The sequence below is a fragment of the Falco biarmicus genome, chromosome 6, assembly GCF_023638135.1.
Source record: "Falco biarmicus isolate bFalBia1 chromosome 6, bFalBia1.pri, whole genome shotgun sequence".
In the NCBI taxonomy this organism is placed as follows: domain Eukaryota; kingdom Metazoa; phylum Chordata; class Aves; order Falconiformes; family Falconidae; genus Falco; species Falco biarmicus.
In genome coordinates, this window is record NC_079293.1 from 67680602 (window position 1) to 67705721 (window position 25120).

A 25120-nucleotide genomic window follows, 5' to 3' on the forward strand; every position below is an offset into this window, starting at 1 on the left:
CTATTAACTGAGGTGTAGGTTGGGTATGTAAGTTGCTCTAAGCTACGTGTTCATGAAGCTCATCACACAGCTAGTTGTGTCATTGACTGCTGTGAGATCCAAAGCATGAATGAGACGTGTAACGAATTTTCTGTACTGCAGGAATTTGGTCTCTGCCAAATTCTGTGCTGGAGATAAAGTCAGAATCATTTCCAGATCCTAGATGTGTTAGAGGTGATGATGGACTCAATTTACCTGTTTGGACCATTGGCTGCTGAGGCTCCTTATGGTCCTGTAGTGAGTGTGCAGAAAGACTGTGTGTGAAATGAGAGTCCTCAGGATGATTCAGTTCATGTGGAATACAGGTAGACCTCTTGGACAGGTCTGGGCCTCTGTGCTGACTGCAAAGGGTGCCCATGGCTGTTAGCTCACATGTTGCTAATATTAAAGGGAGGGAAAAAAAAGGGAAAGACCACACAACTGAAAGCCACTTTCAAAGATTAAAACAGGAACATTCCTCCCATGGCATTTAAAAAAAGTACTGAGCTGAGGTGAGAGAGAAAGAAAATGATCTGATTAAGACATAGGTGTTAATATTTAAGTGAGTATTAGTTATTTCAGAAATTGTGTTGACTGGCAAAGAGGAAATAAGGGAAATTTGAAAAATGAAAGAAAATGTTAGGATAGTATATATTATAGGTAGCTTAGAATCTAGCAGATAACATATCTGATATAGAAGATTCTTGTATCTTTTAAGGGCAAAGTGCTTTGACAGTGAAACTTCAATTTAGTGACCTTGAAGAGGTGAAATAGCATTAGATTAGAAATAGGAGAGGCTCTCATTATTTTAGTCAAAATGGGTTTACATCCTAGAGACGCTTGCTGAGGGAAGACACTTGCAGATAGTATTGAATTTGCAGCTGAAGGCTGAGATGACAACCACTGTATTTTTATTTATTTATTTTTAACACCATGTTAAGGTGATATTGATGAAACTAGTTACTGGATTGTCAAAGTTGATTGACCAAAGAAGACTTCTGTCAAATATGCCAGAGATAGGACTGTGGTTTTGTAATGAGGAGGGAAAAAATAACAAGAGCTGGTAATTAAGGGAAAGGACCTAATACATGGAATGCATCTCAAAGTTCAAGGGGCACAGCTGTTTTTCTGGTATTATAAATGATCTTGTAGTAATTCTGAACTGAGGTTGTCTCCCCCCGCCTCTAGTCCTTACACCCCACACCCCCCCTTCAGTAATAGACCCTGACACCACTGTTCCTTATGACACTTCCAGTGCTTGGACCTGTCCTTTATAATATCACAGAGGCCGGTTACAGGAGTATCTTTTATCCTGTTAAATTTCTTTAAGTTACATCAGAATTTAAATACTGTTTGAGCATAGGGTCAAAATAAGTGGATGTGCATATACTTAAGGACTAAAGCCACACTACCACTGTAGAAACTCCTACGCTCAATATACTATGTCCTACTATACCAGCAAGGATGAATAGGCAGATGTGACTTCTCATATCTAGATGGGGCAAAACAAAATGTAGGGCTTCCCTTAACTACGAAGGGATCAGGATAATAAACTGTCCCTATCCCACACGTTTTATAGGCATGTTACATGCTAGCTCTTCTTGTATTGAGGAGTAGTGTTCTGGTTTCTAGGTTGAGACTCTTGTATTAAGTGAAAGACATTTGTGTTTCCATGAAATTATTCGGTTTATATCCCTTCAATGATGTGCTGTACAGCTTATTTAGAAATAGTAGTTGCTTTTATAATTCTTTTTGTTTTAAGGAGGCCTTAAGAAAAAAAGTAATCAGAAAATTCCATGCAATCACAATACTACACTGGATGTGCTTATAGTTAAAGAGGTGGCAGATTTCATATGAGCACGTACAACTGTCTTCTCTGTCATGTGGAGCTTATTATATAGGTTTTCATTATTATATTCATCGTTGGGTGTTTGATTTAACTGAACTGGTCTAATTCAGCACACAGATATATAGGAGGGCGTTGCAATCTTGTGGAATATTTCAAGTCTGGTATCAACTGATTTCCCATAGCTCTAATAGTTTAGAAAATTATATTGCAGTTTCTCATTGCAGAAGAACAAATATGCTCTACTTAGGGTTGGCTAGCTCATTTGTGGGATTTGTTTCTAACAGTGTATATTAGAAACGTGGTACAATTCTTCTGAATTTTTTTCTTTTTACCTGTATGTTAGAGACCTGCTTGCTCAGAGTAAAGTTTTATTTCATTGGCCTGAAAGACCAAAACAAAACAAAATAATCTTATTCCCTCAAACAACACAGTATCCATTAGAATTATTTTGCTTAAATTTGCAGGATAGAGTGGAGAAGCAGGGTGGAGATGGGGATCCATCTTGGGAAATGATGGAAAATGAAACAGTATGTTTCATGTGTGGAAATGAAAAACACTTATCAAATATCTGCCTGACAGAACTCAGAAGATGACTGTGAATTCAGGGATGAGTCAGCTGCTGTGGGAATTACTAAGCAACGTGATAGAGCCCATAACAGACTTACAGGAGTTCAGATATTTCTTTCCTCAGGAGATTAATGGAATATGTCATCTTCCCTTTTTACTGTTATGTGCATATAGCATGTTTTTATAGCAGTAAAAAAGATTTCTTTTTTATTTTTAAATTAAATTCAACAGTTTCTGGCTGTTTTGAAGAGGTTTTAATGCTGCAGGATAAGCAATTATGATCTGGACATGATAATTGTAAACATTTCAATATTTATCTTTCAGATTCTTTGCTATCCCACGAAACTGGCAGTTCTGAGCTACGTTTCAATTCTATAAAATTCAGACAGGGACCACAATAGGCAGTGTTGAGGTGAGAGGAACAAAGTTGAAACTACATGGGATGTAGGTACTCCATGTTCAATAGGTAGCTGCCTCTCTGTGGTATCATGAAGTGTGTAAGGAGGTGGTGTTTTTCCCGTAATGGTATAGCATGGAGAACACATACTGTGTCTGCTTTCTGCATACTGTGGATGTTGTCTCTTGGGATGAGACTCTGTATTCACTCCATACTTTGCCTTCAGCTGAGCTTCTTAGCTTAGATATTATATATATTTTAATCAAATCAGAGTCTAAAAATGACATTTTAAGTACTTGGGGAAAACATGTTCCTTCTGGAAATCTGCTGGGACCTCTGTCACTTTTGTGCATTTCAGTACAGTATTCTAGGTGTCCGCTGATCCAAAGTAAATGGCTTTGGTGTAGAGGGAACCTCTGGCATAACTTTCTCACAAATTCTCTTTTTATGAAACATGGTTTGCCCAGTATTTGCTACTTCATTATTGCTTTAGTAGTCTTGAGTTAATGCATTCCATTAACTTCTTGCATCACATGAGTTGTGGCTTCTCTTTGCATGTACTCCCTTTAAATAATAAGTGAAGCCATAATAAAATCATTAAAGACTCTGTAGAAGCATGACATTTTTATTAGTTCTGCTGTACTGAGGGCAGTTGTGTCTTGTGCATTCATTGATTTTTTGATATGTTTCAGTGGCTATGGACCAGTGGAAGTTAACTCGCTCTGTGCTGGGCAGGAAATTATCTTTACTCTGAGTGGAGGTCACATCTAATAAATGAGATTAGGCTATTGGTTTAAGAAACTTAAAAATTTGCTTATTTCTACATTTGAAACAGCCTCAGGTTGCACCAGGGGAGGTTTAGATTAGGTATTAGGAAAAATTTATTTGCCAAAAGGGTGGTCAAGCATTGGAACAGGCTGCCCAGGGAAGTGGTTGAGTCACTGTCCCTGGAGGTATTTAAAAGACGTAGATGTGGCGCTTAGGGACACTGTTTAGTGGTGGACTTGGCAGTGCCAGGTTAATGGTTGGACTGGATGATCTTAAAGGTCTTTTCCAACCTAAATAAATCTATGATTCTATAGCCATTTCCCCTTTACTATATGCAATTACTCATGACATTTTGTCAACGGCTATAGGTTAATTGAATTTGCACTGCAGTCTTCTGTAATAATCCTTGTCAGTTTGGTTTCCCTGGAATATAATCTACACAGCACTTTCCACAACACAGTTGCTTTCCATGAACGTTACAGGAAGCATCTGAGCATTTTTTCTGCTTCCCAGATTAGCTAAAATGTTCTTCATGCTTCCCGTCCCCCTCTTCACGATCTTTCTGCTGTATACAGACTGAGTCATTTTCCTCTTCAAATATTCAGGTTGTTTGCTAGGTTTTTAAGTGGGCCATTGTGAGCTATTTGTGCCAAGACTGCTCCTTTTTAGAATAGAAAATCACTGTGTTAAGTAACTTATGACAAATACATAGCTATTTTTTATGAGAATTTTAAATTAGTCTGAAAAGATAAGAGATTTGGGTGATATTGTTTCCCCTACTCCCCTGCATGTGTCTTGTGAACCCCACCAGGTTAACTTGGTTTGCAGCTTAGTTTTTACCACAAAACTCAGTTAGAAATAACCAAGTTAACCAGTTGGAATTTTATGTTTACAACTAACCTAACGAAATACACTTTTTAAATAAGTGCCTTTATTATCTCATATCAAAATGTTTTGCAAATACTCAGTTCCTCGATGAGATACCTGTGGTCATAATTCACAGTATTGTGGCAAGACAGTAATGGGAGAAAACACCACTGGGAGAAGACAGCTGAGCTGTTCTTTAAGGTTTTGGGGGAGCTCCATTGCTGTACTCTGCTTCAAGTAGCTGTGGATATGGATGGGGGCTTTTCCCTTCACGCGTGCCTCTTTGGTTGCTTATGGGGTGGGTTTTAGAAAGATCAGGGAAAATTAAAATTATAGGATTTCACCACTCTTTGTCAGCCACTGAACCAACTCATGCAGTTTGATTTTTGATTTGCAGAATTTCAGTAGCAGAGGTGCAACAGTTGTATATTATGTCAGGAAGGGCAGCACTGTGTGTTCACATCCAAAACATTATCCCTCATTCAAGACTTCAGATTTCCCTACTTATCTTGGCAAACTGCAAGTAGGATTTTCAAGTCTTGACTCTTAAACATTCGAAAGTGATCTAATGCGAAGTATTTCTTTAGAAAAACACTCAGTATCCCAGTAGCTGAGCATTGTAAGGCTCAATTTTTAGTAGCTATTTTATCAAGCTTGTCTTCCAGAATACAGACAGCTCACAAGTTTGCTTGTATGTCAAGCCAGTCAAACAAGAAAAGTTCTCTCATTAATTGCTTCAACTGTTGTTTCTGGTATACCTGAAAATCCCTCATACTAGCTAAACAGCTGGATACACAGTAATCAAGCGATTATATATTAGCAAACTTTGTTGTGCACCTTACAAAATAAACCCACAAAAAACTCCCAAACCAAACAAAAAAACAGCAGTGCTTTTTCTGTGGCATGTCTCTTACTGTTTCTGTGCCTAGTAATAATTTTTATTTTCCCTTTCTTGAGAAATTGTTTCTTTTTGATTAGATTGTCAGCCTTGACTATTTATTCTTTTGATTGTGTGGTTTGGTGCAGTGAAGAGGGCATTTAGCACAAACCTGTTGGTGTGCAACAAGAAATAAATGAAAGCTCTTTAATCAGTCTTGGCTATGAACTTAAACCAACATGACATGACCAATCGGTCTTGTTGAAATTGTTCTTAATTTTGACATTTTTCTTTATTTTGTATTATGGTAGCGCTAGGAAGCCTGATGAAAAAATCAGGATCCTCTTGTAAACACCATAGAGCTGATTTATGAGCCACTGACTCAGTGCTCCGAGCAGAGCCCCACATGCCTCTTCCTAGGAGAGCTGAAGCGTGAGAACAGAGGGTGAAAAGCAGGGATATAAGGTAGCATGGGGAACAGGAGAGGTAGCTCTTGTTATAACCTCCAGAGAGATACAAAACTGTGAAAGGCTGCTGTGACATCTGGAATGCAAAAAGTTGAGAGAGACCGCTAGTTGGAAAGCACAGCCTGGATTGTTGGATTGGAAGGGATTGCACTGGCTAGAAGCTAAACACAGATTTGTGTAGACTGGAAGTACAAGGAGTTTGGGGAGAGAGGACAGTGGTACGGGCTTTCATGCTTGGGTACTGGGCTGCTTGGAGACGGACAGTTTGTGTCTAGCGTGAACAGTGGGATGTGGTGGGAGGGCACATACATGAGAAGAGGAGGTAGTGTAAAATATTTGAGAACCACTGTAAAGGTGCAACAAAAATTGAGCAAACCCTGAAGTTCACTGCTTGCTGGTTGCTTAGTCATTGCCAGCTGGAACTGCTTTGTACTAGACTGGCAGAGACAGGTTATGAGAATGAATTGAAGAACAGGGTTACCAGCCAAAAGAATTTTTATCTTGTTCCTTTGTTTAGATGGTCGTTCTTTTTTTCTCCATGCTGAAGAAAGCATGTATGTGGCTTGAGGGCATGTAGAAAAACAAAGGTTATGTTTGTACACTTCCTGTTGAAAACAGGATTATCTGGCCTTTTGTATTTTAGTTTAGTCTTGCAATTTATAAGGCGCTCTTAAAAAAAAAAAGGGGGGGGGGAATGAACAGTCCTATATACAGTAACATCAAAGGGGCGAGTCAGTATATGCGTAAACTGAAAAAGTGGATCAAAACCTTTGTAATGAAAATGAACAAGAGAAAAATGATAGTGAGGAGACAGACATCAGCTAGAAGGTGGGATGTGATTGGAAGAGTACTCTTTTTTTTGAAAGACTTTTCTGTGATTGAAATAACTTTTTTAAAAAAAAGCCTTTAAAAAAATCAATATTGAAACAAGGCCATTATGTCCTTCCCTAACAAACAGGGAGAAAAATACCAGTTGAGTCTTGGAAAATAGGAAGCCTCAACAACAGAGACTTTACTTAAAGAAAACAGCTTCTTGTCTCTTAAATGGCAATTCCAAAGAGTTTTGCTTTCCATGTAGTTTTTTTTTAAGTGGAGGCAAATCATTAGCAATGAAATTAAATAGCTTGCTATTAATTTGATCAAGGAGATCTTCATGCTACTACTGTGTTGACTGGACATTAACATTTATAAATAGTATTGACGATGAAGTTATTTTTTAAAGATTTGTGTATATTATTTTTTATATATATAATGTTTAAAACTTTGTGTATATTAAAGAAAGTGTGCCATGAGAGAGAGGAACCTTTGGTTCCTGTTTTTCTTTTGCTGTGTTATGCTGCACGAGGACATAAGATATCTCTCAAAACAAAGTATTCTCCCTGCCTTTTGAGGGATCATCCAGATGGAAGTAAAATAGAAGCCTTGAAACGGATTGAGAAATCTCTGCTCATAAAAGTGCTTGATTTCTTTTTTCTGGGCTAATCTTTGATTTATCTTGACGTGTCTGAACTTTTAACTTGAATAAATATTGCCTCCTTCCATTTATTTATTTTTTTTAATTGCATATGCATTAACTTTCCATAATTGTTGAGTAGCTGTCATCCATCATCTGCAGGGTGAGTGGTACTGAGAGAACCCTCTCAGTACAAACACAACAACATTGCGTTCCTTTCAGGGATATGTTAATATCTCCTCTCCAGTATTCCCTCCCTCAGAGGTTTGTAAGTGAAGTCAGGTCTCAGAAGGAGTAAACTTTATAGAATGGGGTAGCTGACTCATAAATTCAAGTTATTTCTGAAGAAAAGTCTTCAGCAGTTGGAAGGTGCAAGTCAAGTGAAGATGTGCGGTTAATGCAGCTGCTGACAGGGGAAGTAGGAAGCAAGATTAACATCAGTGCAGTGGCTTGAGGTTTGCAGGTGAAGTAAAACTGTTGCAGTCAGAGAAACTCTTAACTGGTAGAAATCTCCTAAACACTGACGTTCTTGGGTATGTTTGTGCTTTCAGGATAGAGCTGCTGAGACGGACTGGAGGGCTGGACACAATGCATCTGTGTACAGCCATGATCTGCTCTGCTCTCATTTCACATAGGAAGGTGCTATACACCACTATGTGAAAGCTGTGTACTGTAGCTATCCTAAAGCAAACTCAGATTATTCTGACATATTCTGAAAGATGACAGCAGCCTAATGCTGGATTCTCTGTTATATATAAATATCCAGCAGTCACCACTGTGAGAGATACAGGATGCTCTCTGATATGATGAAAAATATGCTGTGGATATGTTCAGTAAGCACTTGTAGTGAATTATGGCCTTGTGACATGCAGTAGTTGAATGTTGCCTGTTACAGTGTATAGGGTAAATCCAAGAAAGGAAAGGAGAAAATATAAATGGGAGAATACTAAAAGGAGATGTAACTACTAGACAAAATTTAAATTGCATAGTGAGATTTGCATTGTGTTTTTTTCCCCTTGTGATGAAAGGCATTGTGTATCCTGTGATTAAGGTTTGCAGAGATGGAATAGATGTTGCCAGGTACCTCCAGCAAGTGAAACAAATTTTCCATTAAGTGATCCCCAGTCCAAGGGCAAAAGATAATTCGCTGCTCTAGCAAAGGTGTTCAAAACTTGAGTGTATATATCTATTTATGTATAATGTAGGTACACACAGGTATTACACATTTTAAGCCAGTTTAAATATACTACAGGCTATGTAGATAAGTTAACACCAGAAAATGGAATCTATAATGGATGCATGTGGTTCTTTAAGAAAATAAAATTTGGAGAGTAAAAGCTTTCTGTTCAGTGAGAAACATAAAAAGCAGAAATTATGAGGGAATGAGTGGTTTTAATCCATTTTCCTGAGAATGGGGGGGAAAAAAGTAGTACTCCACTAGCAGAGTCCTAAACTGTAGTGTTTAACTATTGATTGTGCGAGTAGGGTCCTTTGGTCTGCTATCTCAGTGGAGGCAGAGGATGGAGTTCCATACAGCAGCAAAGGTGCAAGAGTTATTGATGTGTTAGGAACCATAGAAGCTCCTGAGAATGGTCACGTAGGAATTAGAGCTTCTCCCACACACACAAAAGGTGGCAGGATCAATAGCCCAACTGAAGTGCGGCTACACCAATGCACACAGCATGGGCAACAAACAGGAGGAGCTGGAAACCATTAAGCAGCTGGAAAACGGACATAGTTGCCATCATGAAAACATGGTCGGATGACTCGCACAACTGGAGCGCTGCAGTGGATGGCTATGAACTCTTCAGAAGGGATAGGCAAAGGAGAGGGGCTGGGATAGCCCTGTATGTTAGGAAGTGTTTTGATTGTCTAGAGGTTAATGATGGTGATGATAGGGTTGAGTGTTTATGGGTAAGAATCAGGGGAAAGGCCAATGAGGCAGATATCATGGTAGGAGTCTGTTACAGACCACCCAACCAGGATGAAGAAGCTGACAAAACATTCTATAAGCAGCTGGGAGAAGTCTCACAATTGGTAGCCCACGTTCTCTCAGAGGACTTGAACTTACCAGGTGTCTGCTGGAAATACAGTACAGCGAAAACAGTCTAGAAAGTTCCTGGCGTGTGTGGAAGTTAACTTTTTGACACAGCTAGTGAGTGAGCCAACTAGGAAAGGGGCCCCCTGGACCTTTTTGCAAACAGAGAAGGACTTGTGGGTGATGAGATGGTTGGAGGCCATCTGAGGCATAGCAATTAGGAAATGATAGTTTTCAGGATTTGGAGGAATAAGGAAGGGGGTCAGCAGAACTGACACCTTGAACTTCTGGAGGGCAGACATTAGCCTGTTTAGGAGCCTGCTTGACTGGGTCCCTTGGGAGCAGTCCTGAAGTGCAGAGGAGTCCAGGAAGTCTTGGTTCACTTCCTGAACCAAGTGAATTGCCATTTCCAGAAAAACTGTCTTACAAAAAAACCCCCAACTGACAAGTTGGAACAGAATATAAATTTATGGAGACGTAACATTTAGATCTTCACCTCACAATTTGGACTGCTAGAACGCATGAAAAAAACCATATGAGAGCATTTACCTTGTGATTTTTTTTTTTTACATCAGATAACCCCCTTATCATTAGTTGATCACTAAGCCCTGTCTCTCCAGCCAGCATGGTTGAGAGGTAATTTGCAAGAAAATGGATCGTTTGGCCTTTCCATGAAACATGAAATATGGAAGGAAGTATTGAGAACATTTTGTGAACTGATGAAAAGTGACTCTCGGCCACTCTATACTTTCTGTTTGAAAGGGGGTTGGTAACAGGCTTTCTGTGATCATTCTTGCTGTTATAATTAGTTTGTTGAAATTAGCTTTTCCTTCCGTAGTTGTCATCATTCACCTACAAACCTGCTTCATCACACAGTGCTCTCAGCAGTCCAGTGAATGTTTTGGTATGTTCAGAAGCCAGTACAAGATTGAGGGGCTTAATCTGTGATGCTTACTGATTATAATTCCTCTTTTGATCTTCTATGGATCCAAAAATTGTGTTTAAAAATTCTGTCTGTACTCTCTGTGTTGCTTTTGTCCTAAATATTGCAGAAGAAGGGCTAGCTTTGTAGGATTATGATCTTTTGTTGTGTGGCATAGCCATCGAATAAAGGTTATAAATCCTCTACCTGCAGGTCCTATTGTAGTGCAATTATTTTGTGATAAATGGCTAATATAAAATATATAGGCAAAAGCATCTATAGCTCTTCAGGAATGTGTTTTGCTGGAAGGACTGGAAGAGTAAGAGATTAGGATATAGCAGCAGTATACAGTAAACTGTCAAGATATTCAGCCTCATGCTTTTCCCATGTATAGTAAATCTGTCTCATTGTATGCTTATGTGGATTAAACTGAAGTCTTCATGGGCTCTGGTGTTAAGGATAAGGGGGACTAGACTACAGATGCCACTTGTCAGTGGCTCTCCTCAAAGACAGATATTCTCAGAGGGCTGCTGGTTAAACCTGCAAATCTTTGTCGTGACAGAGTTCTTCACCTCTCTCCTCCCCTCCTTTCTTCTAAAGAATGAATTGAGTGCCCATCCTTGACCTGTTTTTGGAGGACATTAAAAAGTCGTAATGTACAGATGTACTGTTCTGTTTGTTACTGAGAGGCTGTTTGTTCTGGGTTTTAGACTGGAGCAAGAATCCATCACCTGCCTCTAGAATCATGGTAACAAACAATTTATGGGCCTTGGTGCCCTTTTTGCTGGAGTGCTTCAGAGGTGAGGAGGAGCTGGCTTGTGTGAACTGTTTGGGGGCCAACACACCATTCTTTGTTTCTGAGACTGTAGTCCCTCCCGTGTTTTGACAACTGTATAGATACATACATGCCACATGACATCATGAACACATTCATTTTTGGTCAGGTATGTAACTAGCAAGTGAGTATCCATCCAGTTGTATGACAAGATGTGTGCATATACCTCAGGCCGTCTGGTAGGAATGGATGTGCTGATCATGTGAATTTTCAGTCATATGATGGAGAACTGACTGTGGTCTAGGACCCATCTAGGACCATCATCCTGGGTCTAACAGAAGGTCTGGGCATCACAGCTCCCAGTCACTCATTGTTTTATATACTTTATCCAGCTCTTGTGTATTCGTCATTATGTAAGGCATATGGTATTTTCACAGGTCATTTTATATGAAAACTATGGTTTAGGCCTTTTGTCATTACTTCTGGTCTATTCTGAGCCTGTTTCCTGCATCTTGTATAGCTTCTGGGAAGACTGTCAGTCATCCACCCCTGCAGAGCCCTTTCCAGATGTCTGTTGTCTTAGTCAAACCATGTAGTTCATCTCTGTATTTCCTTAGCTGTATGCACTTAAGACGTCTGCTTTTGTGACTATGGCTGTATATTTGTTGATACCTTCACTGACTTTCTCAGGTCCCTCGGGAACTGGTACATGTGACTGAGTGCTGCAAGAAGTTACTTGGGAATGTTTGTATTGTCCCATCTAGATTGTGTGTAGATATTTTTATTATTCTTCCAGAAGTTAGAGTGTGGGTCCTCCATGGTCAAACATGCTTTCCCATACCTGCACTGCATGCTGAACTGCTTTTTTTGCAGTTTTTTCTCTTCTGATGCTTAGATAACCACGCTCAGCCCAGCTCATTCTGCTGCTATAAGTGTGCTCTGTTACACATGTATAGAGAATACACTGTAAGTGGGTGCTGGTTGAGTCCCTCAGTACCTAGTTTGCCATGCTTTTGAATTTTTAGCCAGTTACTGCAGAATCATCCATCCTAAATTCAGGCCAGGTGAAGGCTGCACGCATAGTACTCAGTAGTCACACATATAAACAGAAGACAAATAGGAAGGAACAGAGGAGTTATGCATCATCTGTTGGCACAGAATTTGAATTGGAAATGCATGTCAGACATGGACAGACTTGCAGGTGTATTCCTGATGTTTCCAGGAAGACAGAATCTTTGACGAGGTATGCTTTAGATTTAAAAGCGTGCACATTCAAGCAAACTGTCCTCCTGGTGCAATGTGCTGTCTTAAATAAGAATCTGCTGTGTTCATACCCCTGGATGTTTTGGGTACTGGGGGAGCAGTTTGATGAGAGTAGAGCCAGACTAAGCACTTGCTGCCCTGGAAAGGAGAGATGTCCCATCTATTTCCTCACGCTCCCATATTACATGAGACTGTTCTCCTGTTGAGTCAGTCAGCATCTTCACTCATCTGACCCTGTGGTTAGGTGATTGTACTTAGTAAGAAGCTGTGAAATAAGAGTTTTCTTCTAGGTTAGCTAATTTGATCAGCTTTTCTAGTCACTTGGGCAAATGCCAAACCAAGCATGATGTTGGAGACACAGTGATAGAGGAGGGAAAAATGAGAGTGCAAGTTTGCTGCAGTCAAGCTTATCTCATGGCTCATTGCTAATGATAATAAATAATCATGATAATGATTTAATCATGATAATGATAATAAATGCTGTTACTCCTCTTCAGCCTCGGCCACTGCCTTGCACGTACTGGCTGCCTTGCATGTAGCGACACTCCTCTGCCCAAGCCGTGAGCTGCTTCACACAGTGGAAGAGAAAAGTTTATTTTGCAGCACAGTTGGTTTTTTTAAGTCATTTAACATGTTGAACAAGCACGCTACTCAGGCAAATAAGCAAAACAGAAGCACCAGTCTAATGTGATGAAGGGCAAACTCCTCTTTGGCGGTGATTAAGTGTTGGCTCCGCTCAGCAGCAAGGCCAGAGTGCCTGACAGGACTCAGTGCCACGCGAGTAAGCTGCATGGGCCTGCCTCTCCCTTGTGCTGCCACTGGTGTGACCGGCAGATAAATGGTTCCCACACCCCTCAATGAGTTTTCAGCCGTATTGGTGCTCAGTGAACTGGCCGTGTTGGTCACCAGGTTGTTATTCCTAGCCCAAAGGAGACACCTAAGCAGGGAGATCTAAACCAGTGCTAGACCAGCCCTTTCAGTCATGAGCCGCAAGCGGACCACCTGCAACCAGCTGTAAAGCTGCATCCTGTAGTTCAGGTGTCTGTCTCATCGCAAAGAGTGTCTTCCTGTCACAGGAAAACTAGAGCACATACTTTGTACAGTAGCAAATGTATCTGATGTAACAGTCTCTTGCAGCTGCCTGTAATTACCTCATTACTGCCTCCTAACTTAGACTAGGTATTGGCATATTTAACTACTTCAGTGAGACAGTGGTTTAGAGGTGATTCATCTACAATGTTTTTCTTCTAAGGACTATGTAACATCCACTTTAACATGATGAATGCTCTTGATTTTGTAATAAGAACTTAGTGTATCCCTGTAGAATATAAACCCTCTTGCTTTTTGACTAGCTGTTCATTTGGGACTAGATGAATGAGTTGCAAGGAAGCAAAGTAAATCCCTAATGTCACATAATTGTCCTTTTTCTTCATGGAATCCAACTTCTGTTGCAATCTTGGGGACTACAGTTATCGTGCACATATACCATTAAAAAAGTGGGGGTTTTCAACAGTCTGGAGATTTCTTTTTATGAAGCCTTGTTCTTGTTTAGTAGGATGGTTTCATTCTGTCAGATACTAAAATGCAAATGTTCCAATATTGTTATGGTGTTATACTGCAGTTAAGTTTTTATTTACTAAAATGCTTGTGCATGTGATTTGGGATCTTAAAACAGTTTCACTGGTATGTATCAGAGTTCACTGAAGGCTGATTTTCTTTGTTTTACTGGACATTAAAGCAGGTTTTCTCTACAGAACTCTGAGCAACTCGAGGGACTTAGCAGGATTTTTCTTCAACATGAAACCTCTTGAGAAGGGCAAAACTTTGGACCTCAGCGAAAAGATTTAACATGCATTTGGTTCACTCAGAGGCAGGATACTAAGTTGACTGGATTGTCTGGGAAGCTTACTGCAGCAGTATGACAAGTAGAATGTAATTGGCTAATCTATCACTTTGCATGAAGAGACAGAGAAGTTTTCCTTAAACCGAAACAGCAATTAAGAGATAGAGCTTTATGAATGTACTAAGCCTGGCTACACTCTCTTATTACATTTAATGGGTTTAAAATTACTTTAGCCATCTCACTGCTTCCTCAATTATTCTTTTCTTTTTTAAAACTTACAGTAATTACAGCTCAGCTATGATCTACTTCCACTATTCTGCTCAGTTTTTAATATTATAAAACAGCTGATATGCTGTTTTATTGATGCAAACACTCTATTTGTAGTTTCATGAACAGATTTATGCACAGTTTATTTGTTTATACTTAAAAGCAAAGACCTAGCCTTTAGTTTTAAGAAAGAGGCAGAGAGTGCACCAAATGTTATTTTAAGAAACAGAATTTTTAATTTCACATATAAATAAGGATTCTGATTCTTTAGCATAGCTAATGTATGATGCTTATAATAGTAAGTTTGGTTGATAGGTTGGACTGTAGATATAACAATCATATTACATATCTGATCTGGCCTTGCTACTTTTTCTTTCTACTAAGCCTATTGCAAAGCAGTAGAATGTGAATAAAATGTAGTGGAGTCTTTCAGTCCCACCTCCAAGTTAAGTCAATACTAAGACTGTGGTACAGAGTGAGTAAGCTAAGGCGATTCATGTTTGAGAGAAGTGTGCTTCTATTAGTGAGTGTGATATTCCAGAAGGTTGGTAGGAAAAATGCAGTTTCATTCTTTGCAAACCCAGAAATTAACATTTTAGCTAACTTTGTGTAGTTGTCCTTTGGTGGTGACAAGCTTCTGCAGAAAACACTTCAGAATGTTTTTTCTGAATTGGCAGGGAAATTCCTGGTATTGAAGTTTATTGTACTCATGCAAATAGCATGAGAAGCTTGGGGCTTAATAAGGAGGATGAAAAACTTTCCACTTTAAGAAAAAGTAACTTTTTTGCAGAAAGAAAAAAATAATTTATAATTAAATAGTAGTTTTAAAAAAGCTATTGAAAATAAAATTGAGCTTGAAAGCTTAATGCAGAGTCTTTTGACGCAGCTGCCACTCCTCGTTCCAAGAAGTCTGTAGAAGTGGGGACTTATGAACTCTCTTGGCAAGAACCTGATGTGCTTGGTGGTGTTAGCTCCATGACAGCCAGTGTGGTAGAAGCCCCTCTGTAGCACATATCTGAGCTGTCCATCAGGGCTTTAGGAAAGCTGATGAAACACTAGCCATAATTTTTTCAGTATTCTATGTGTATTTTGCTAGAAATTCCTCAAAACCAGTATGTTAACATGTCCATGAACTAGCATTTTCCCACTGCAGCCCACTAATATGGAGAATTCTTTGCAAGTTCTCAGTACGTATTAGGCCCTTTGCATAGTTGTACCTCTTCTGGTCACTGCCGTGGTTCAAAGAGGAGCCTATAGCAATTGTCAGGCAGACCTTGCCCTCAGGTATTGAAAGGTTTTGTTTCAGGAGGTTAAGAAATTCATTATATGTTTGATCTTGCAGGAATTCTTCAGTGGGTGAAGCTGATAGATAACTTTGAGGCTGAGTATGAGTATGTCACCAATGAAGGAACAGTGTTCACTTTCAAGACAAATCGCCACTCTCCAAATTACCGGTTAATCAACATTGACTTCAGTGACCCTGAGGAATCCAAATGGAAAGTTCTCGTCCCTGAACATGAAAGAGATGTTCTAGGTAAGAGTTCATGTCAAGTACAAGACTTTCTGTTCAGCTTTTTTCAAATTAATTCAGTAATTAGTCTATTGAATTATCTTGTACAGACCTTCTTTCTTTTTTCCTGTGTTTAAACTTTGTTTAGGATTTGCGATTAGAAGACATGGTGATGAATAGGTCCAGGATGTGTTTCTTTCTCTAACATCTTGTGTGACCATAGTGAAGTTTCTTCATCTGTCCTTGTTTTAATTGTGTTTGTAGGAAATGGGGGCAAGTATTTTCCAGTTTCCCATCAGTGTAGTAAACATTTACTAAACTGTTGGGGATTACAGCAAGAAGGACTTTGTAAGCAGAGAGAAGGGAAAGATCAAACCTGGGAGTAGTGCAGCACACTATGAAGTGACCAAACTTGGTCAGAATTTGAGACAGGATTTACTGTTGTTCCTGGGATAAGGGGAGTAGACAACACTTGAAAAAAAGCCTCAGGAAAGCTGAAGCACATGGAATTCTCTAAGTATAAAAGTGAGTTCAAAACATAAATCTTAGGTTTTGATATAATTGAAATAAATGTGTACATTTTTTTTATCCCATAATTTTGGGGACATTTCTATGAAAACTTAGAATCAGTTTCAGATAATACAGAAAAACCTCCGAGCTGTTTTTTGGCAGATACTTTGTGTACGTTTATGTAGTTTGTTCTGCATACAGTACAAGATACAATTATGATTTATCTGACTAGCTCAATTATAGCTATTCAAAAAGACTCTGCTTTTTTTTTTTTATTAATCCATCTTTATACAAATTCATTCATGTTTGCTACTTTTCTGGTGCAGAGCTGCTTTGTAGAATGAGTAGAATTCTGTGTGTGTGATTTGGTATGTGTATATACAGTAACTTCTGTCTTCTTGCTGAGACAGATCTATTTGACTACTGTTTCAAATTCCTCTTAAGATCTTGCTTTATAGGACACTTTAAAAAAATATTTCTGTCTGAATTTCACAATGTGTTCTGTGTGATTTCTGCCACAGCCTAGACAAGGTATGTGTGTGACATAAATGTTGACTGGGCACATCCAAAATTGTAGTGATGTTCCAAACGACTGGGGTCTAGAATATTGCAAGAATTTTGGTAATCACAAAAGTAGCAGATTAGAGCTTGGTGAGACATGAATCTTGAAATTGTGCTCTTTGAATCATTTTCATTTTAAATGTACCTTTGAAGTCCTAAGCAGAAAATAAATAATAGGTGTAAGTGAAAAATTGCTTCCAATCTTAATTTCTGATTGTGTGTGTATTTGCTGACAGTCTGTGAAGGCATGCTTAAGTTATAAGGAACAGCAATTTATAAAGTGGAACCAAGTCGAAGAATTGACTTGGAGATGGGGAGTGTCCAAATAGAATGGGACAGAAATGTGATTGAAATTAAATGTGGTTACTGTGTGTGGATTTACCTGAGAAGTGGTCTAGGCACCCAAAGGAGCTTTGACCAATGGCTATATAGACACTGGGTATATATTCCTTCCCAGTAAGATAAAGGCCACATCTGCTCTTCACTACACTGGTATTTAGCTCAGTTCCGTTTTGGTTACATTGTAAAGGTAAAGTCATACTGAGTTCATGTTTGTGCACATGCAAAAAAAAATTTAATGCATGCAACACTTCTTGAATGGATTATACAGGATAGCCTTGACTATACAAACATAATAAGAACTGCATTTGGAAAACTGAAAGTTCAGATAAATGGGTTTGCTGAGGGCACTGACCTTCAGACTGTAAACATTAAAAGGCATTCAGCTCTTAACTTGAAGGCAAGCATAATCTGTCATGTAAAACCTTCAAAGTGACTTTCAGATGCCTGTTGTGTGTCATTAAGCTTCTACTGTATTTGAATGTGAAGCCAGAGTAGGCAATCATATGTCCACTTCTCTCTAGCTTTTTGGAGTGGTACATGAAGGAATTGGATTAAATTAACAAATGAAAGTGTCTCCATAAGAAGATGAGTTATAAGTAGATCTTAGGCTACAGTAAATTCAGTTTGAATTGTTCAGTTGCTTCTTTGTGGCAGACACTTGCAAATTAGCGTTGTATCCTGACCGCCACGATAAGGAAGTTTTATCATGTTCAGGAGGTTGTAGCGCTGAGTAAATAAAAAATCCTCCTTCACTTGATGAAGTCAGCAAGCAAGCCAGTCTCTATGTCATGTTGTTTTAATCATTCCAACATTTGGTTTAGAAAGACATAATTATAGCAGAAGCCAGTTAATAATTCATTGTCTTGAAAACCTTGCAGTCAAGTGAATTTGATTTTGTGTGATCTGGAGATTACAATGTAATGAAATGCCTTCTGCGAAAGCCAGGACAGCAGTGATTCAGAGGGTAAATTAGTATTGCTACTGGTCCAATTTTTACATATGTGTGGGAGTGACTCTCTATCAAGATGTAACTAGATGTATTATAATTTCTTTATAAATATTACAGTTAGTGGTGCTTTATGTCACAAATAAGTTTTACTGGGATGGACAGATAGATACTTGGCTTGAAAGGCTCCTCCTCTGGTGTGATCTGCCTGGTAGCCATAGCTGCCTTCAATTCTATGTGTTGACTTAGATTCAGTGTCATAGAAGCTCCACCTTGTACATCTAGAAATAGATTTGTTTATGAATAATGAGTTAAAGATTAAGAATTATGAAGCTCTGCCAATGTCCATCAATGGCAAAAAGAGAAATTCCCCAAAGTATAATAATGCAGTCTTAGGGAAGGTGTTACAGTTAATATAATCTAACCAAGAAATAAACACACGTGCCTACAAGGTGGCATGAATGTCATTTGGTTTCTTCAACGTATTCTTCAAGATAGACTTTATTAGCTTTGACCTTTTTGTTTTCAGAACTGCTTATAAATGAGCTAATTTGGGAAATACAGGAAAAAAACCAAACATACTCCTGCAGTGAGGTTGCACACACACTTCATTTTGCAACTCTGAGCAGGGATTTCACAGAGGGTTGAGGTAAATTAAGATCTCTGTGAGCTGAGGGGAAGAAATAAATGATTGCTATTTTGAAATTAAATTTAAGGGGGGCCTTGGAACATATTGAAATGTGATGAGACTAGTTTCCTCCCCTTCGGAGTTTGTTTATAAAATATTACTTTTAATTTTCCAGGAGTCTAAAATAGAAGCGTAGGAGAGATTCACATCTATTGTTGAACTAGTGCTTTAAATGACCACGTAGCTGCAAGTAGGTGTGCTGGATTAGAAGGCAGCTATGAAACCATAAATGCAGACTAATCATTGCAGATACTGCAACCCTAGTTCTAAGGCATAGGATAAACCTGCTGTCTTTAGGAGATTAAATAATTAATTTTGAGAACTGTGACACACCACACACACACCCCCCTGCCAAAACTGCCCAATACTGGTAGAGCAGGGCAACTTCAGAGTAGCAGTTGTATCGAGCCCTGTACTTGTGACAATGAAAAGAAAAATGGAATAATCTCCTGAATAAGGAAGGCTGAGAAATAAGACATATTCCTGCATCTGTCGTAGATGGGGTGAGTGATCTTTAACAGTTCCTCGAATCTCAGTTGACCACTTAACAAGCAAGGACAAAGCTAGCAACGCTCCTGTACCTCATACACATCTCCATACCTAAACTCAGTGCGTGTAAAACTCTTCCCTTCCCTCTGCTAGAATGTGCACTCCAAATGAAAAATAGTATTTTTCTTCATACCTTTAAACCTGTTAGCTAATTCATAAATGCTTAAGAGTTTGGGGAGGGGAGTTACTGCAACTGAAATGTATCTTTTGACACTGTAGTGAAACCAGGAGGGGAAATCTGGATGAGCACCATGAAATTGTTGATCCTGAATGACAAGGATGTGCATGGGTGTGAGTAATCACAGAATCATAGAACAGTTTGGGTTGGAAAGGACCTTAAAGATCATCTAGTTCCTACTCCCTGCCATGGGCTGGGACACCTTGCACTAGACCAGTTTGCTCACATTCATGTCCTCATGTTCACCTTGGCTGTCAAGAAGCTGGTGGGTTCCATTAGTCTGTGCTAATTTTTCAAGTACCCATAGCTTTACACACTTGGGAGTTTTGCTCATGAAACAGGCACATGAAGGATTATGTGGCTGCTTTGCGGAGCAGTTGTGTGACCTTCTGAGTATATCCCAGAGGAAGCACCCTGCAGAGATTGCTAGTGCAGAAATGTGGTAGAGAGGAGGAAATTGGCTGCAATGCAAATGACCAGGTTGATAAGCCTCTGCTGTGAAATGTGAGGGAAAATACCCAAGAAACCAGCCAGCTGGGATGTGGCTTAGCTCCAGTGTTTCCCAGCAACAAAAGGCACCCCCTAAGATCTGGCCAAGCCAGATACAGTCCCTCAGTCACTGGGGACATGGGAAGAGGATGTGGTCCAGATGCATGTCCCTGACTGAAAGTTGTATTCTGCTCCACTGGTAGGGCTTGTGTGGCTCTGTTTAACTCTGTTTACCATGGAAAACCAGCATCAGCCACAGATGACTAAAACCCGTAGGTTACTTAAGGAAGTGTTACTCCTGATGTTTGCTGCTTCAGAAGAGCTTCTTCCCACCCCGCCCCATCTCTTGTTTGTCTGTCTCATACTGCAAGGATGTGCGGTATAAAATCCTTGTCTTGTTGAAATTGGTTGGAGCTTTGCCATTAACTTAAATATGGCAGGCTGTCACTGAGGATGGCATCTCAGAGGGAAGACATATGCTTTATGTTGTGAGGGCTCATCAACATTTACTCAAATGTTTCAGAATGATTCACGTTTTATTCTATAAATTGCTCATGCTTTGCTTACAAATCTACCCATAAGTAGCCTTAAGTGGTGATTATAGGTCATTTTAAGCGAGATTGGCATGGATACCTGTTAATCTGCAGAGATACTGAAGTTTACAGTTACTGTCTGTGATGACCAAAGAAACCAAAGACCTTCCAGGTCTACTTCCCAGCTACAGCTTTGACAGTCCGTTGAAGTATGTTCACTATTTGTTGGGTGGACAGACAAGCACATTGCACAGCAAGTAACTCATCGGTTTCTGCTGAAGATTTGTGTCTACCTAGCTCTTCTAGCTTGCCATTTTCTTCAGTGTATTTTCATCAGTGTATTTCAGCTTGCATCTGTCAAAGCATGTTTGTATAGTTGAACACTTAACATGCCGTTGGTACTGCTACAGAAATGAAAGATCAGAACTGTCTTAAGTAATTAAGGTTAGTGGCACAGACGTTTGGTGTGAGGATTCAACCTTTGTTTTCATGAAACTGTTTCAAAAGTTCATAGTGTTGCAGGTGCTGTGTTAGTGGCATGCCTTTGCTACTAATGAAAGCTGCCAAAATAAAAGGTTTCTTGGAAGTAGCAATATATGAATTCCTAAAAGGTTGAACTAGAACTTCTAGAGATGGTTGAGCACATTGTCTAGGCCTTCTTAAGAAATAATTCCTCTAGGCCAAATTTAGCTATTGGGGAATTGTGTATAACCTATTGTAATCATCAAGGTGGTCACTGTCATCTTCAGAGAGAAGTGCACAGTACCAAGGATAATTCTTCACACCTGCTTTCAGTACCTACAAGAGCCTCAACGTGTCCATCTCTCTCTGATGCCTGACCCACAAGGCTCACATTGGAAAAGGCAGCCTCTACATGTTTATTGTTTAGTAAAATAAATTCTTTGCCTGATGGGTATTGTAAGTAGGTGGATTCTAAGTATGCTGGAGAACAATTGATAAATTTAGGTGTAGCTGTAAGAATTATTGCTCTGTTAATTAGTATTAGCTGCAATAAACTGACCTTATACGTTGAAAAGGTCCTGGATGGTTAGCTTTTTTAAAAAACACTTGTGTGAGTGAAAACTGCTCAGCAAGCAATTCACAGTATCCCAGAAAAGGGTATCCAAAATAACTGGGTGAACTACATTCTAAAGGTGCTTATTTCTGCCCATTATCTGTAAAGGGAGCCTACAGCAATGGTGTCAGGCTTAGCTTTTAGACATGTGAGGTTTGCAAGCACACAATCTTAAAACCTTGCAGGAAGTACGGTCACATGCAGGATACATTTTGCAAACCATGAGAGAAACCAAGGAGACTGACAGCTAATGCAACAGACTCAACAGGATCTGCAGTTCTCAGTGCCAAGCATGGGAATAACAGACTCAGCTTGTAGCTTGCAGTCAAAAAATAGCTCTTGTTAATAATTCAGCATTGTTTTAGCTTGCAGTGTAGGTAAGTGTTGGTTCTTAGTGTCTTTTTTTCTTCTGCTCTTTTCAAGTCTGCTTCAATGTTTTGCTCTGTTCTGATTTTTGCATTTTTTGTAGCTTCCATTACTGTTAAGTTTTGGAGGCAGTTAACAATGCACCAAACCCAGTTATAATACAGGTGTTATACATAGAAGCTGTGTTCCTAAATCCCACGGAATGTTTTAAAAACATTTTGTGTTGTCTTCTTATCTTTTATCTTCAGCTTGTTGAAGTGTTGACACTTTAAGTGTCAGGAAATTTCAAGAGTAAAACTGGACATTTTAGTTACAGATGTTATTTGACAATATCAGTGACATTCCTGGAATCTCATACTGATTGCAGAGCAGTTCATTCTGCAGGTAAAAATGGTGTGTGACTGCAGGGATGCTATTTTTTAAACTCATTCTGTGTTAATAAAGCAGTTATACATGTGAATGTTGGCAGATTTGTGCAGCGGCAATGTAATAAATATTTAAAATTACTGCACATTCTCCTTGTTCATACAGCCAAAATAATTCTGTATTTCAAAATATGTAATAGGGTATAACAATTAAACTTAGAAAGTTTATTCTGTTCTGCAGCCTCACTTAGGAAATGTAAATCACGTCAGAGCTAAAATTGCACATCAATTACAAATGTATAAATAGTCTTATGTTGTGCTGTATCTTATTATTTCAGATCGTGGATTCATGGTTGAAATTTCAATTACTGTTGTACCCTGGGGCTTTGGTTAGAAAATTCCCAGATTTAAAAAGCTAAGATTCTCATGAGCTAGAAGTTCATGAGGGAGTTAGTATGGGGGTAAAAAATACCAATGGTGATCTATGGGAAGAAGGGAGTAGTAAAGCTTTATTTTGGTGTTTAGGTTACAATAATTCATATGGCTAGAAAGTCAGACTAGTGTTAAATTTCACTGGTCCTTCATCAGCAATCGAGAAGGAAAGTAGACTCTGTTGAGCTATTGGGAATTAAAGATCTTCGAGCTTTAGGGGCTCACAGCAGGCCTGAACCATATATGGAAGCAGGAGCTGTTAAAGAAGCTAGTTGTTACAGGATAATGAATTTTGACCTTCAATTCAGAAAGAGCTTGTTAATCTTAATGGAAGGGGCACAACTTTGAATTTTTGTTCAGGAACCTCAGTGTGCAAAGATACATTTATAAGACTGTCTTCAGTACACCTCTGTGAATTCAAATGGTTTGGTTTTATAGGACTTTGGGGAAACTGGAAAGAACTATTAAAATCTGGATAACATAAAATAGTGTAAAACTGAAATTCAGTCAATTCTGCCTTGCTTCTGTTTTGTGTTTGATGGCTCTTCCTCCGATGTTGGTATCTTAAACTCCCCATCTCACTGTGCTACTTCAACATTACAGCATGCCTCAGCCTTCAGCCCCTACCTGATTTTCCCTGCTTCTTTGATTCCATCTTTTCAGTTTTTTGCTTCCAGCAGATAAGAGAAGGCATTGTCCGATGTTGGTACCCTGCCCATGATTTAGGTTTCTAGTCAGGCTTGTCAGGGAGAGGTTGCACGTGCATAGTTGGAAGAGAATCACCACTTCACCTAGTCTTAGAAACAAGAAAAATGTCCCTCATTCCCTCCTTGCAGATACTGTTTCTTGACTTTTAACTGTGTTGTGTTTGTATTTTGTCTTATTTGTATTTGATTTTTTAATTAATAAGACGTTGAAATACTTTGTTGCAAAGTAGGGTAACTAGTTCCTTAAACGACAGAGTTACTATTTTTTTCCTGTCTGCATGACTAAATAAATGCATTTCTCACTGAAGATCTAAAGCCAGTGGCACACTGGAGACAGGCGAGAACATATTACATGATATATTTTGGATGAACTGGAGCCCTGAAGAGTTTCTACACTTCACAGGATATAGAGATGGGGATTGAAGTGAGATGGTCAGTAGAACTGCAGGGATTTTCGTAGAAATTGCCAGCCTAGACTTTTTTTTTTAAAAAAAATCAGTTTGGATTTTCCAAAGGGCAGTTAAAAAAATAAGCATTCAATGAAAAAGTTCACATAATTTTTTGTATTTATTCTGAGGACCAAACTCATAATGTGACAGGTTCTGTGAAGCAAAAGCCGTCATTCCTGCACAGCCAAGGTGGGCAGCTCTGCAGGGGTCCAGGACTGCCATGAGGGGCATAAAGGAAACGCCTCTGCCGAGCGCTTTGTTCCGGGGCCCTTTTGCCAGACTGAGTTCACTCTGCTGCATTCTGTTCTACTACCTTAGGGTCTCAAGAATGCTTTTCAACAACATTAGCATGTTGAATAAACATGCTTTTTTAAAAAATGGCTGTTGAAGATCACCTCAGAATAGCCCTTTTCTCCTACCTGTTAGAGCTTGTTTACAAGAATAGCCTGAATAAGAACAATGAAGCAATAAAAACAAGATTAATAGTAACCTCTAGGTTCTAGACCTGGGGTCCTCAAACTACAGTCGGTGTGCTGGATAGAGCCCCCCAGGGTCCTCAATCCGGCCCCCGGTATTTACAGACCCCCCGACCCCCCCCCCGCCCCCCGCCGGGGGTTGGGGGGCGAAACCAAGCAGCCGCAGATGACTGCCTGCCACTGCATCCCTGCTCCGGCCCCCTGGTTAAAAAGTTTTGAGGACCCCTGCTCTAGACTTTAATGTTCAGTACAGGATCACAGGTGGTTTTATTCTTACTAGTTTAGCTTGAGTCTAAATCCTGATTATTATTTTGTTTTTCATGCATTTCCACAAGTATTGCTGGCAAAGATCAATGGTTTGCTTGGGTTTTGCATTGAAGTATGTCATATTCAAGAGCAGTATTGATCTATGAACACCCCAAACGTATAAGCATCTTGGTTAAGCATCTTTATTGCCGTGTCTGTATAAACTAGCTTCAAGCAGGCATGGTTAGTGCATTTCCAAAAAATGTCAGCCTTTACTTTTGGGTTCACTTTTTTGTTTCAGAAGGCAAGTGACTTCTAAAGATTTAA

The 25120-nt window shown here is 39.3% G+C and overlaps 1 protein-coding gene across 1 annotated transcript in view; it reads left to right on the forward strand.

Annotated features, from left to right (window-relative positions):
* Nucleotides 1–25120, forward strand: part of PREP (prolyl endopeptidase) — a 113559-nt gene that overhangs the window by 39681 nt on the left and 48758 nt on the right. Inside the window, exon 8 of the mRNA XM_056343244.1 lies at nucleotides 15714–15905. Within this exon, the coding sequence (XP_056199219.1) occupies nucleotides 15714–15905 (192 nt within the window). The remainder of the gene's footprint in view (nucleotides 1–15713; nucleotides 15906–25120) is intronic.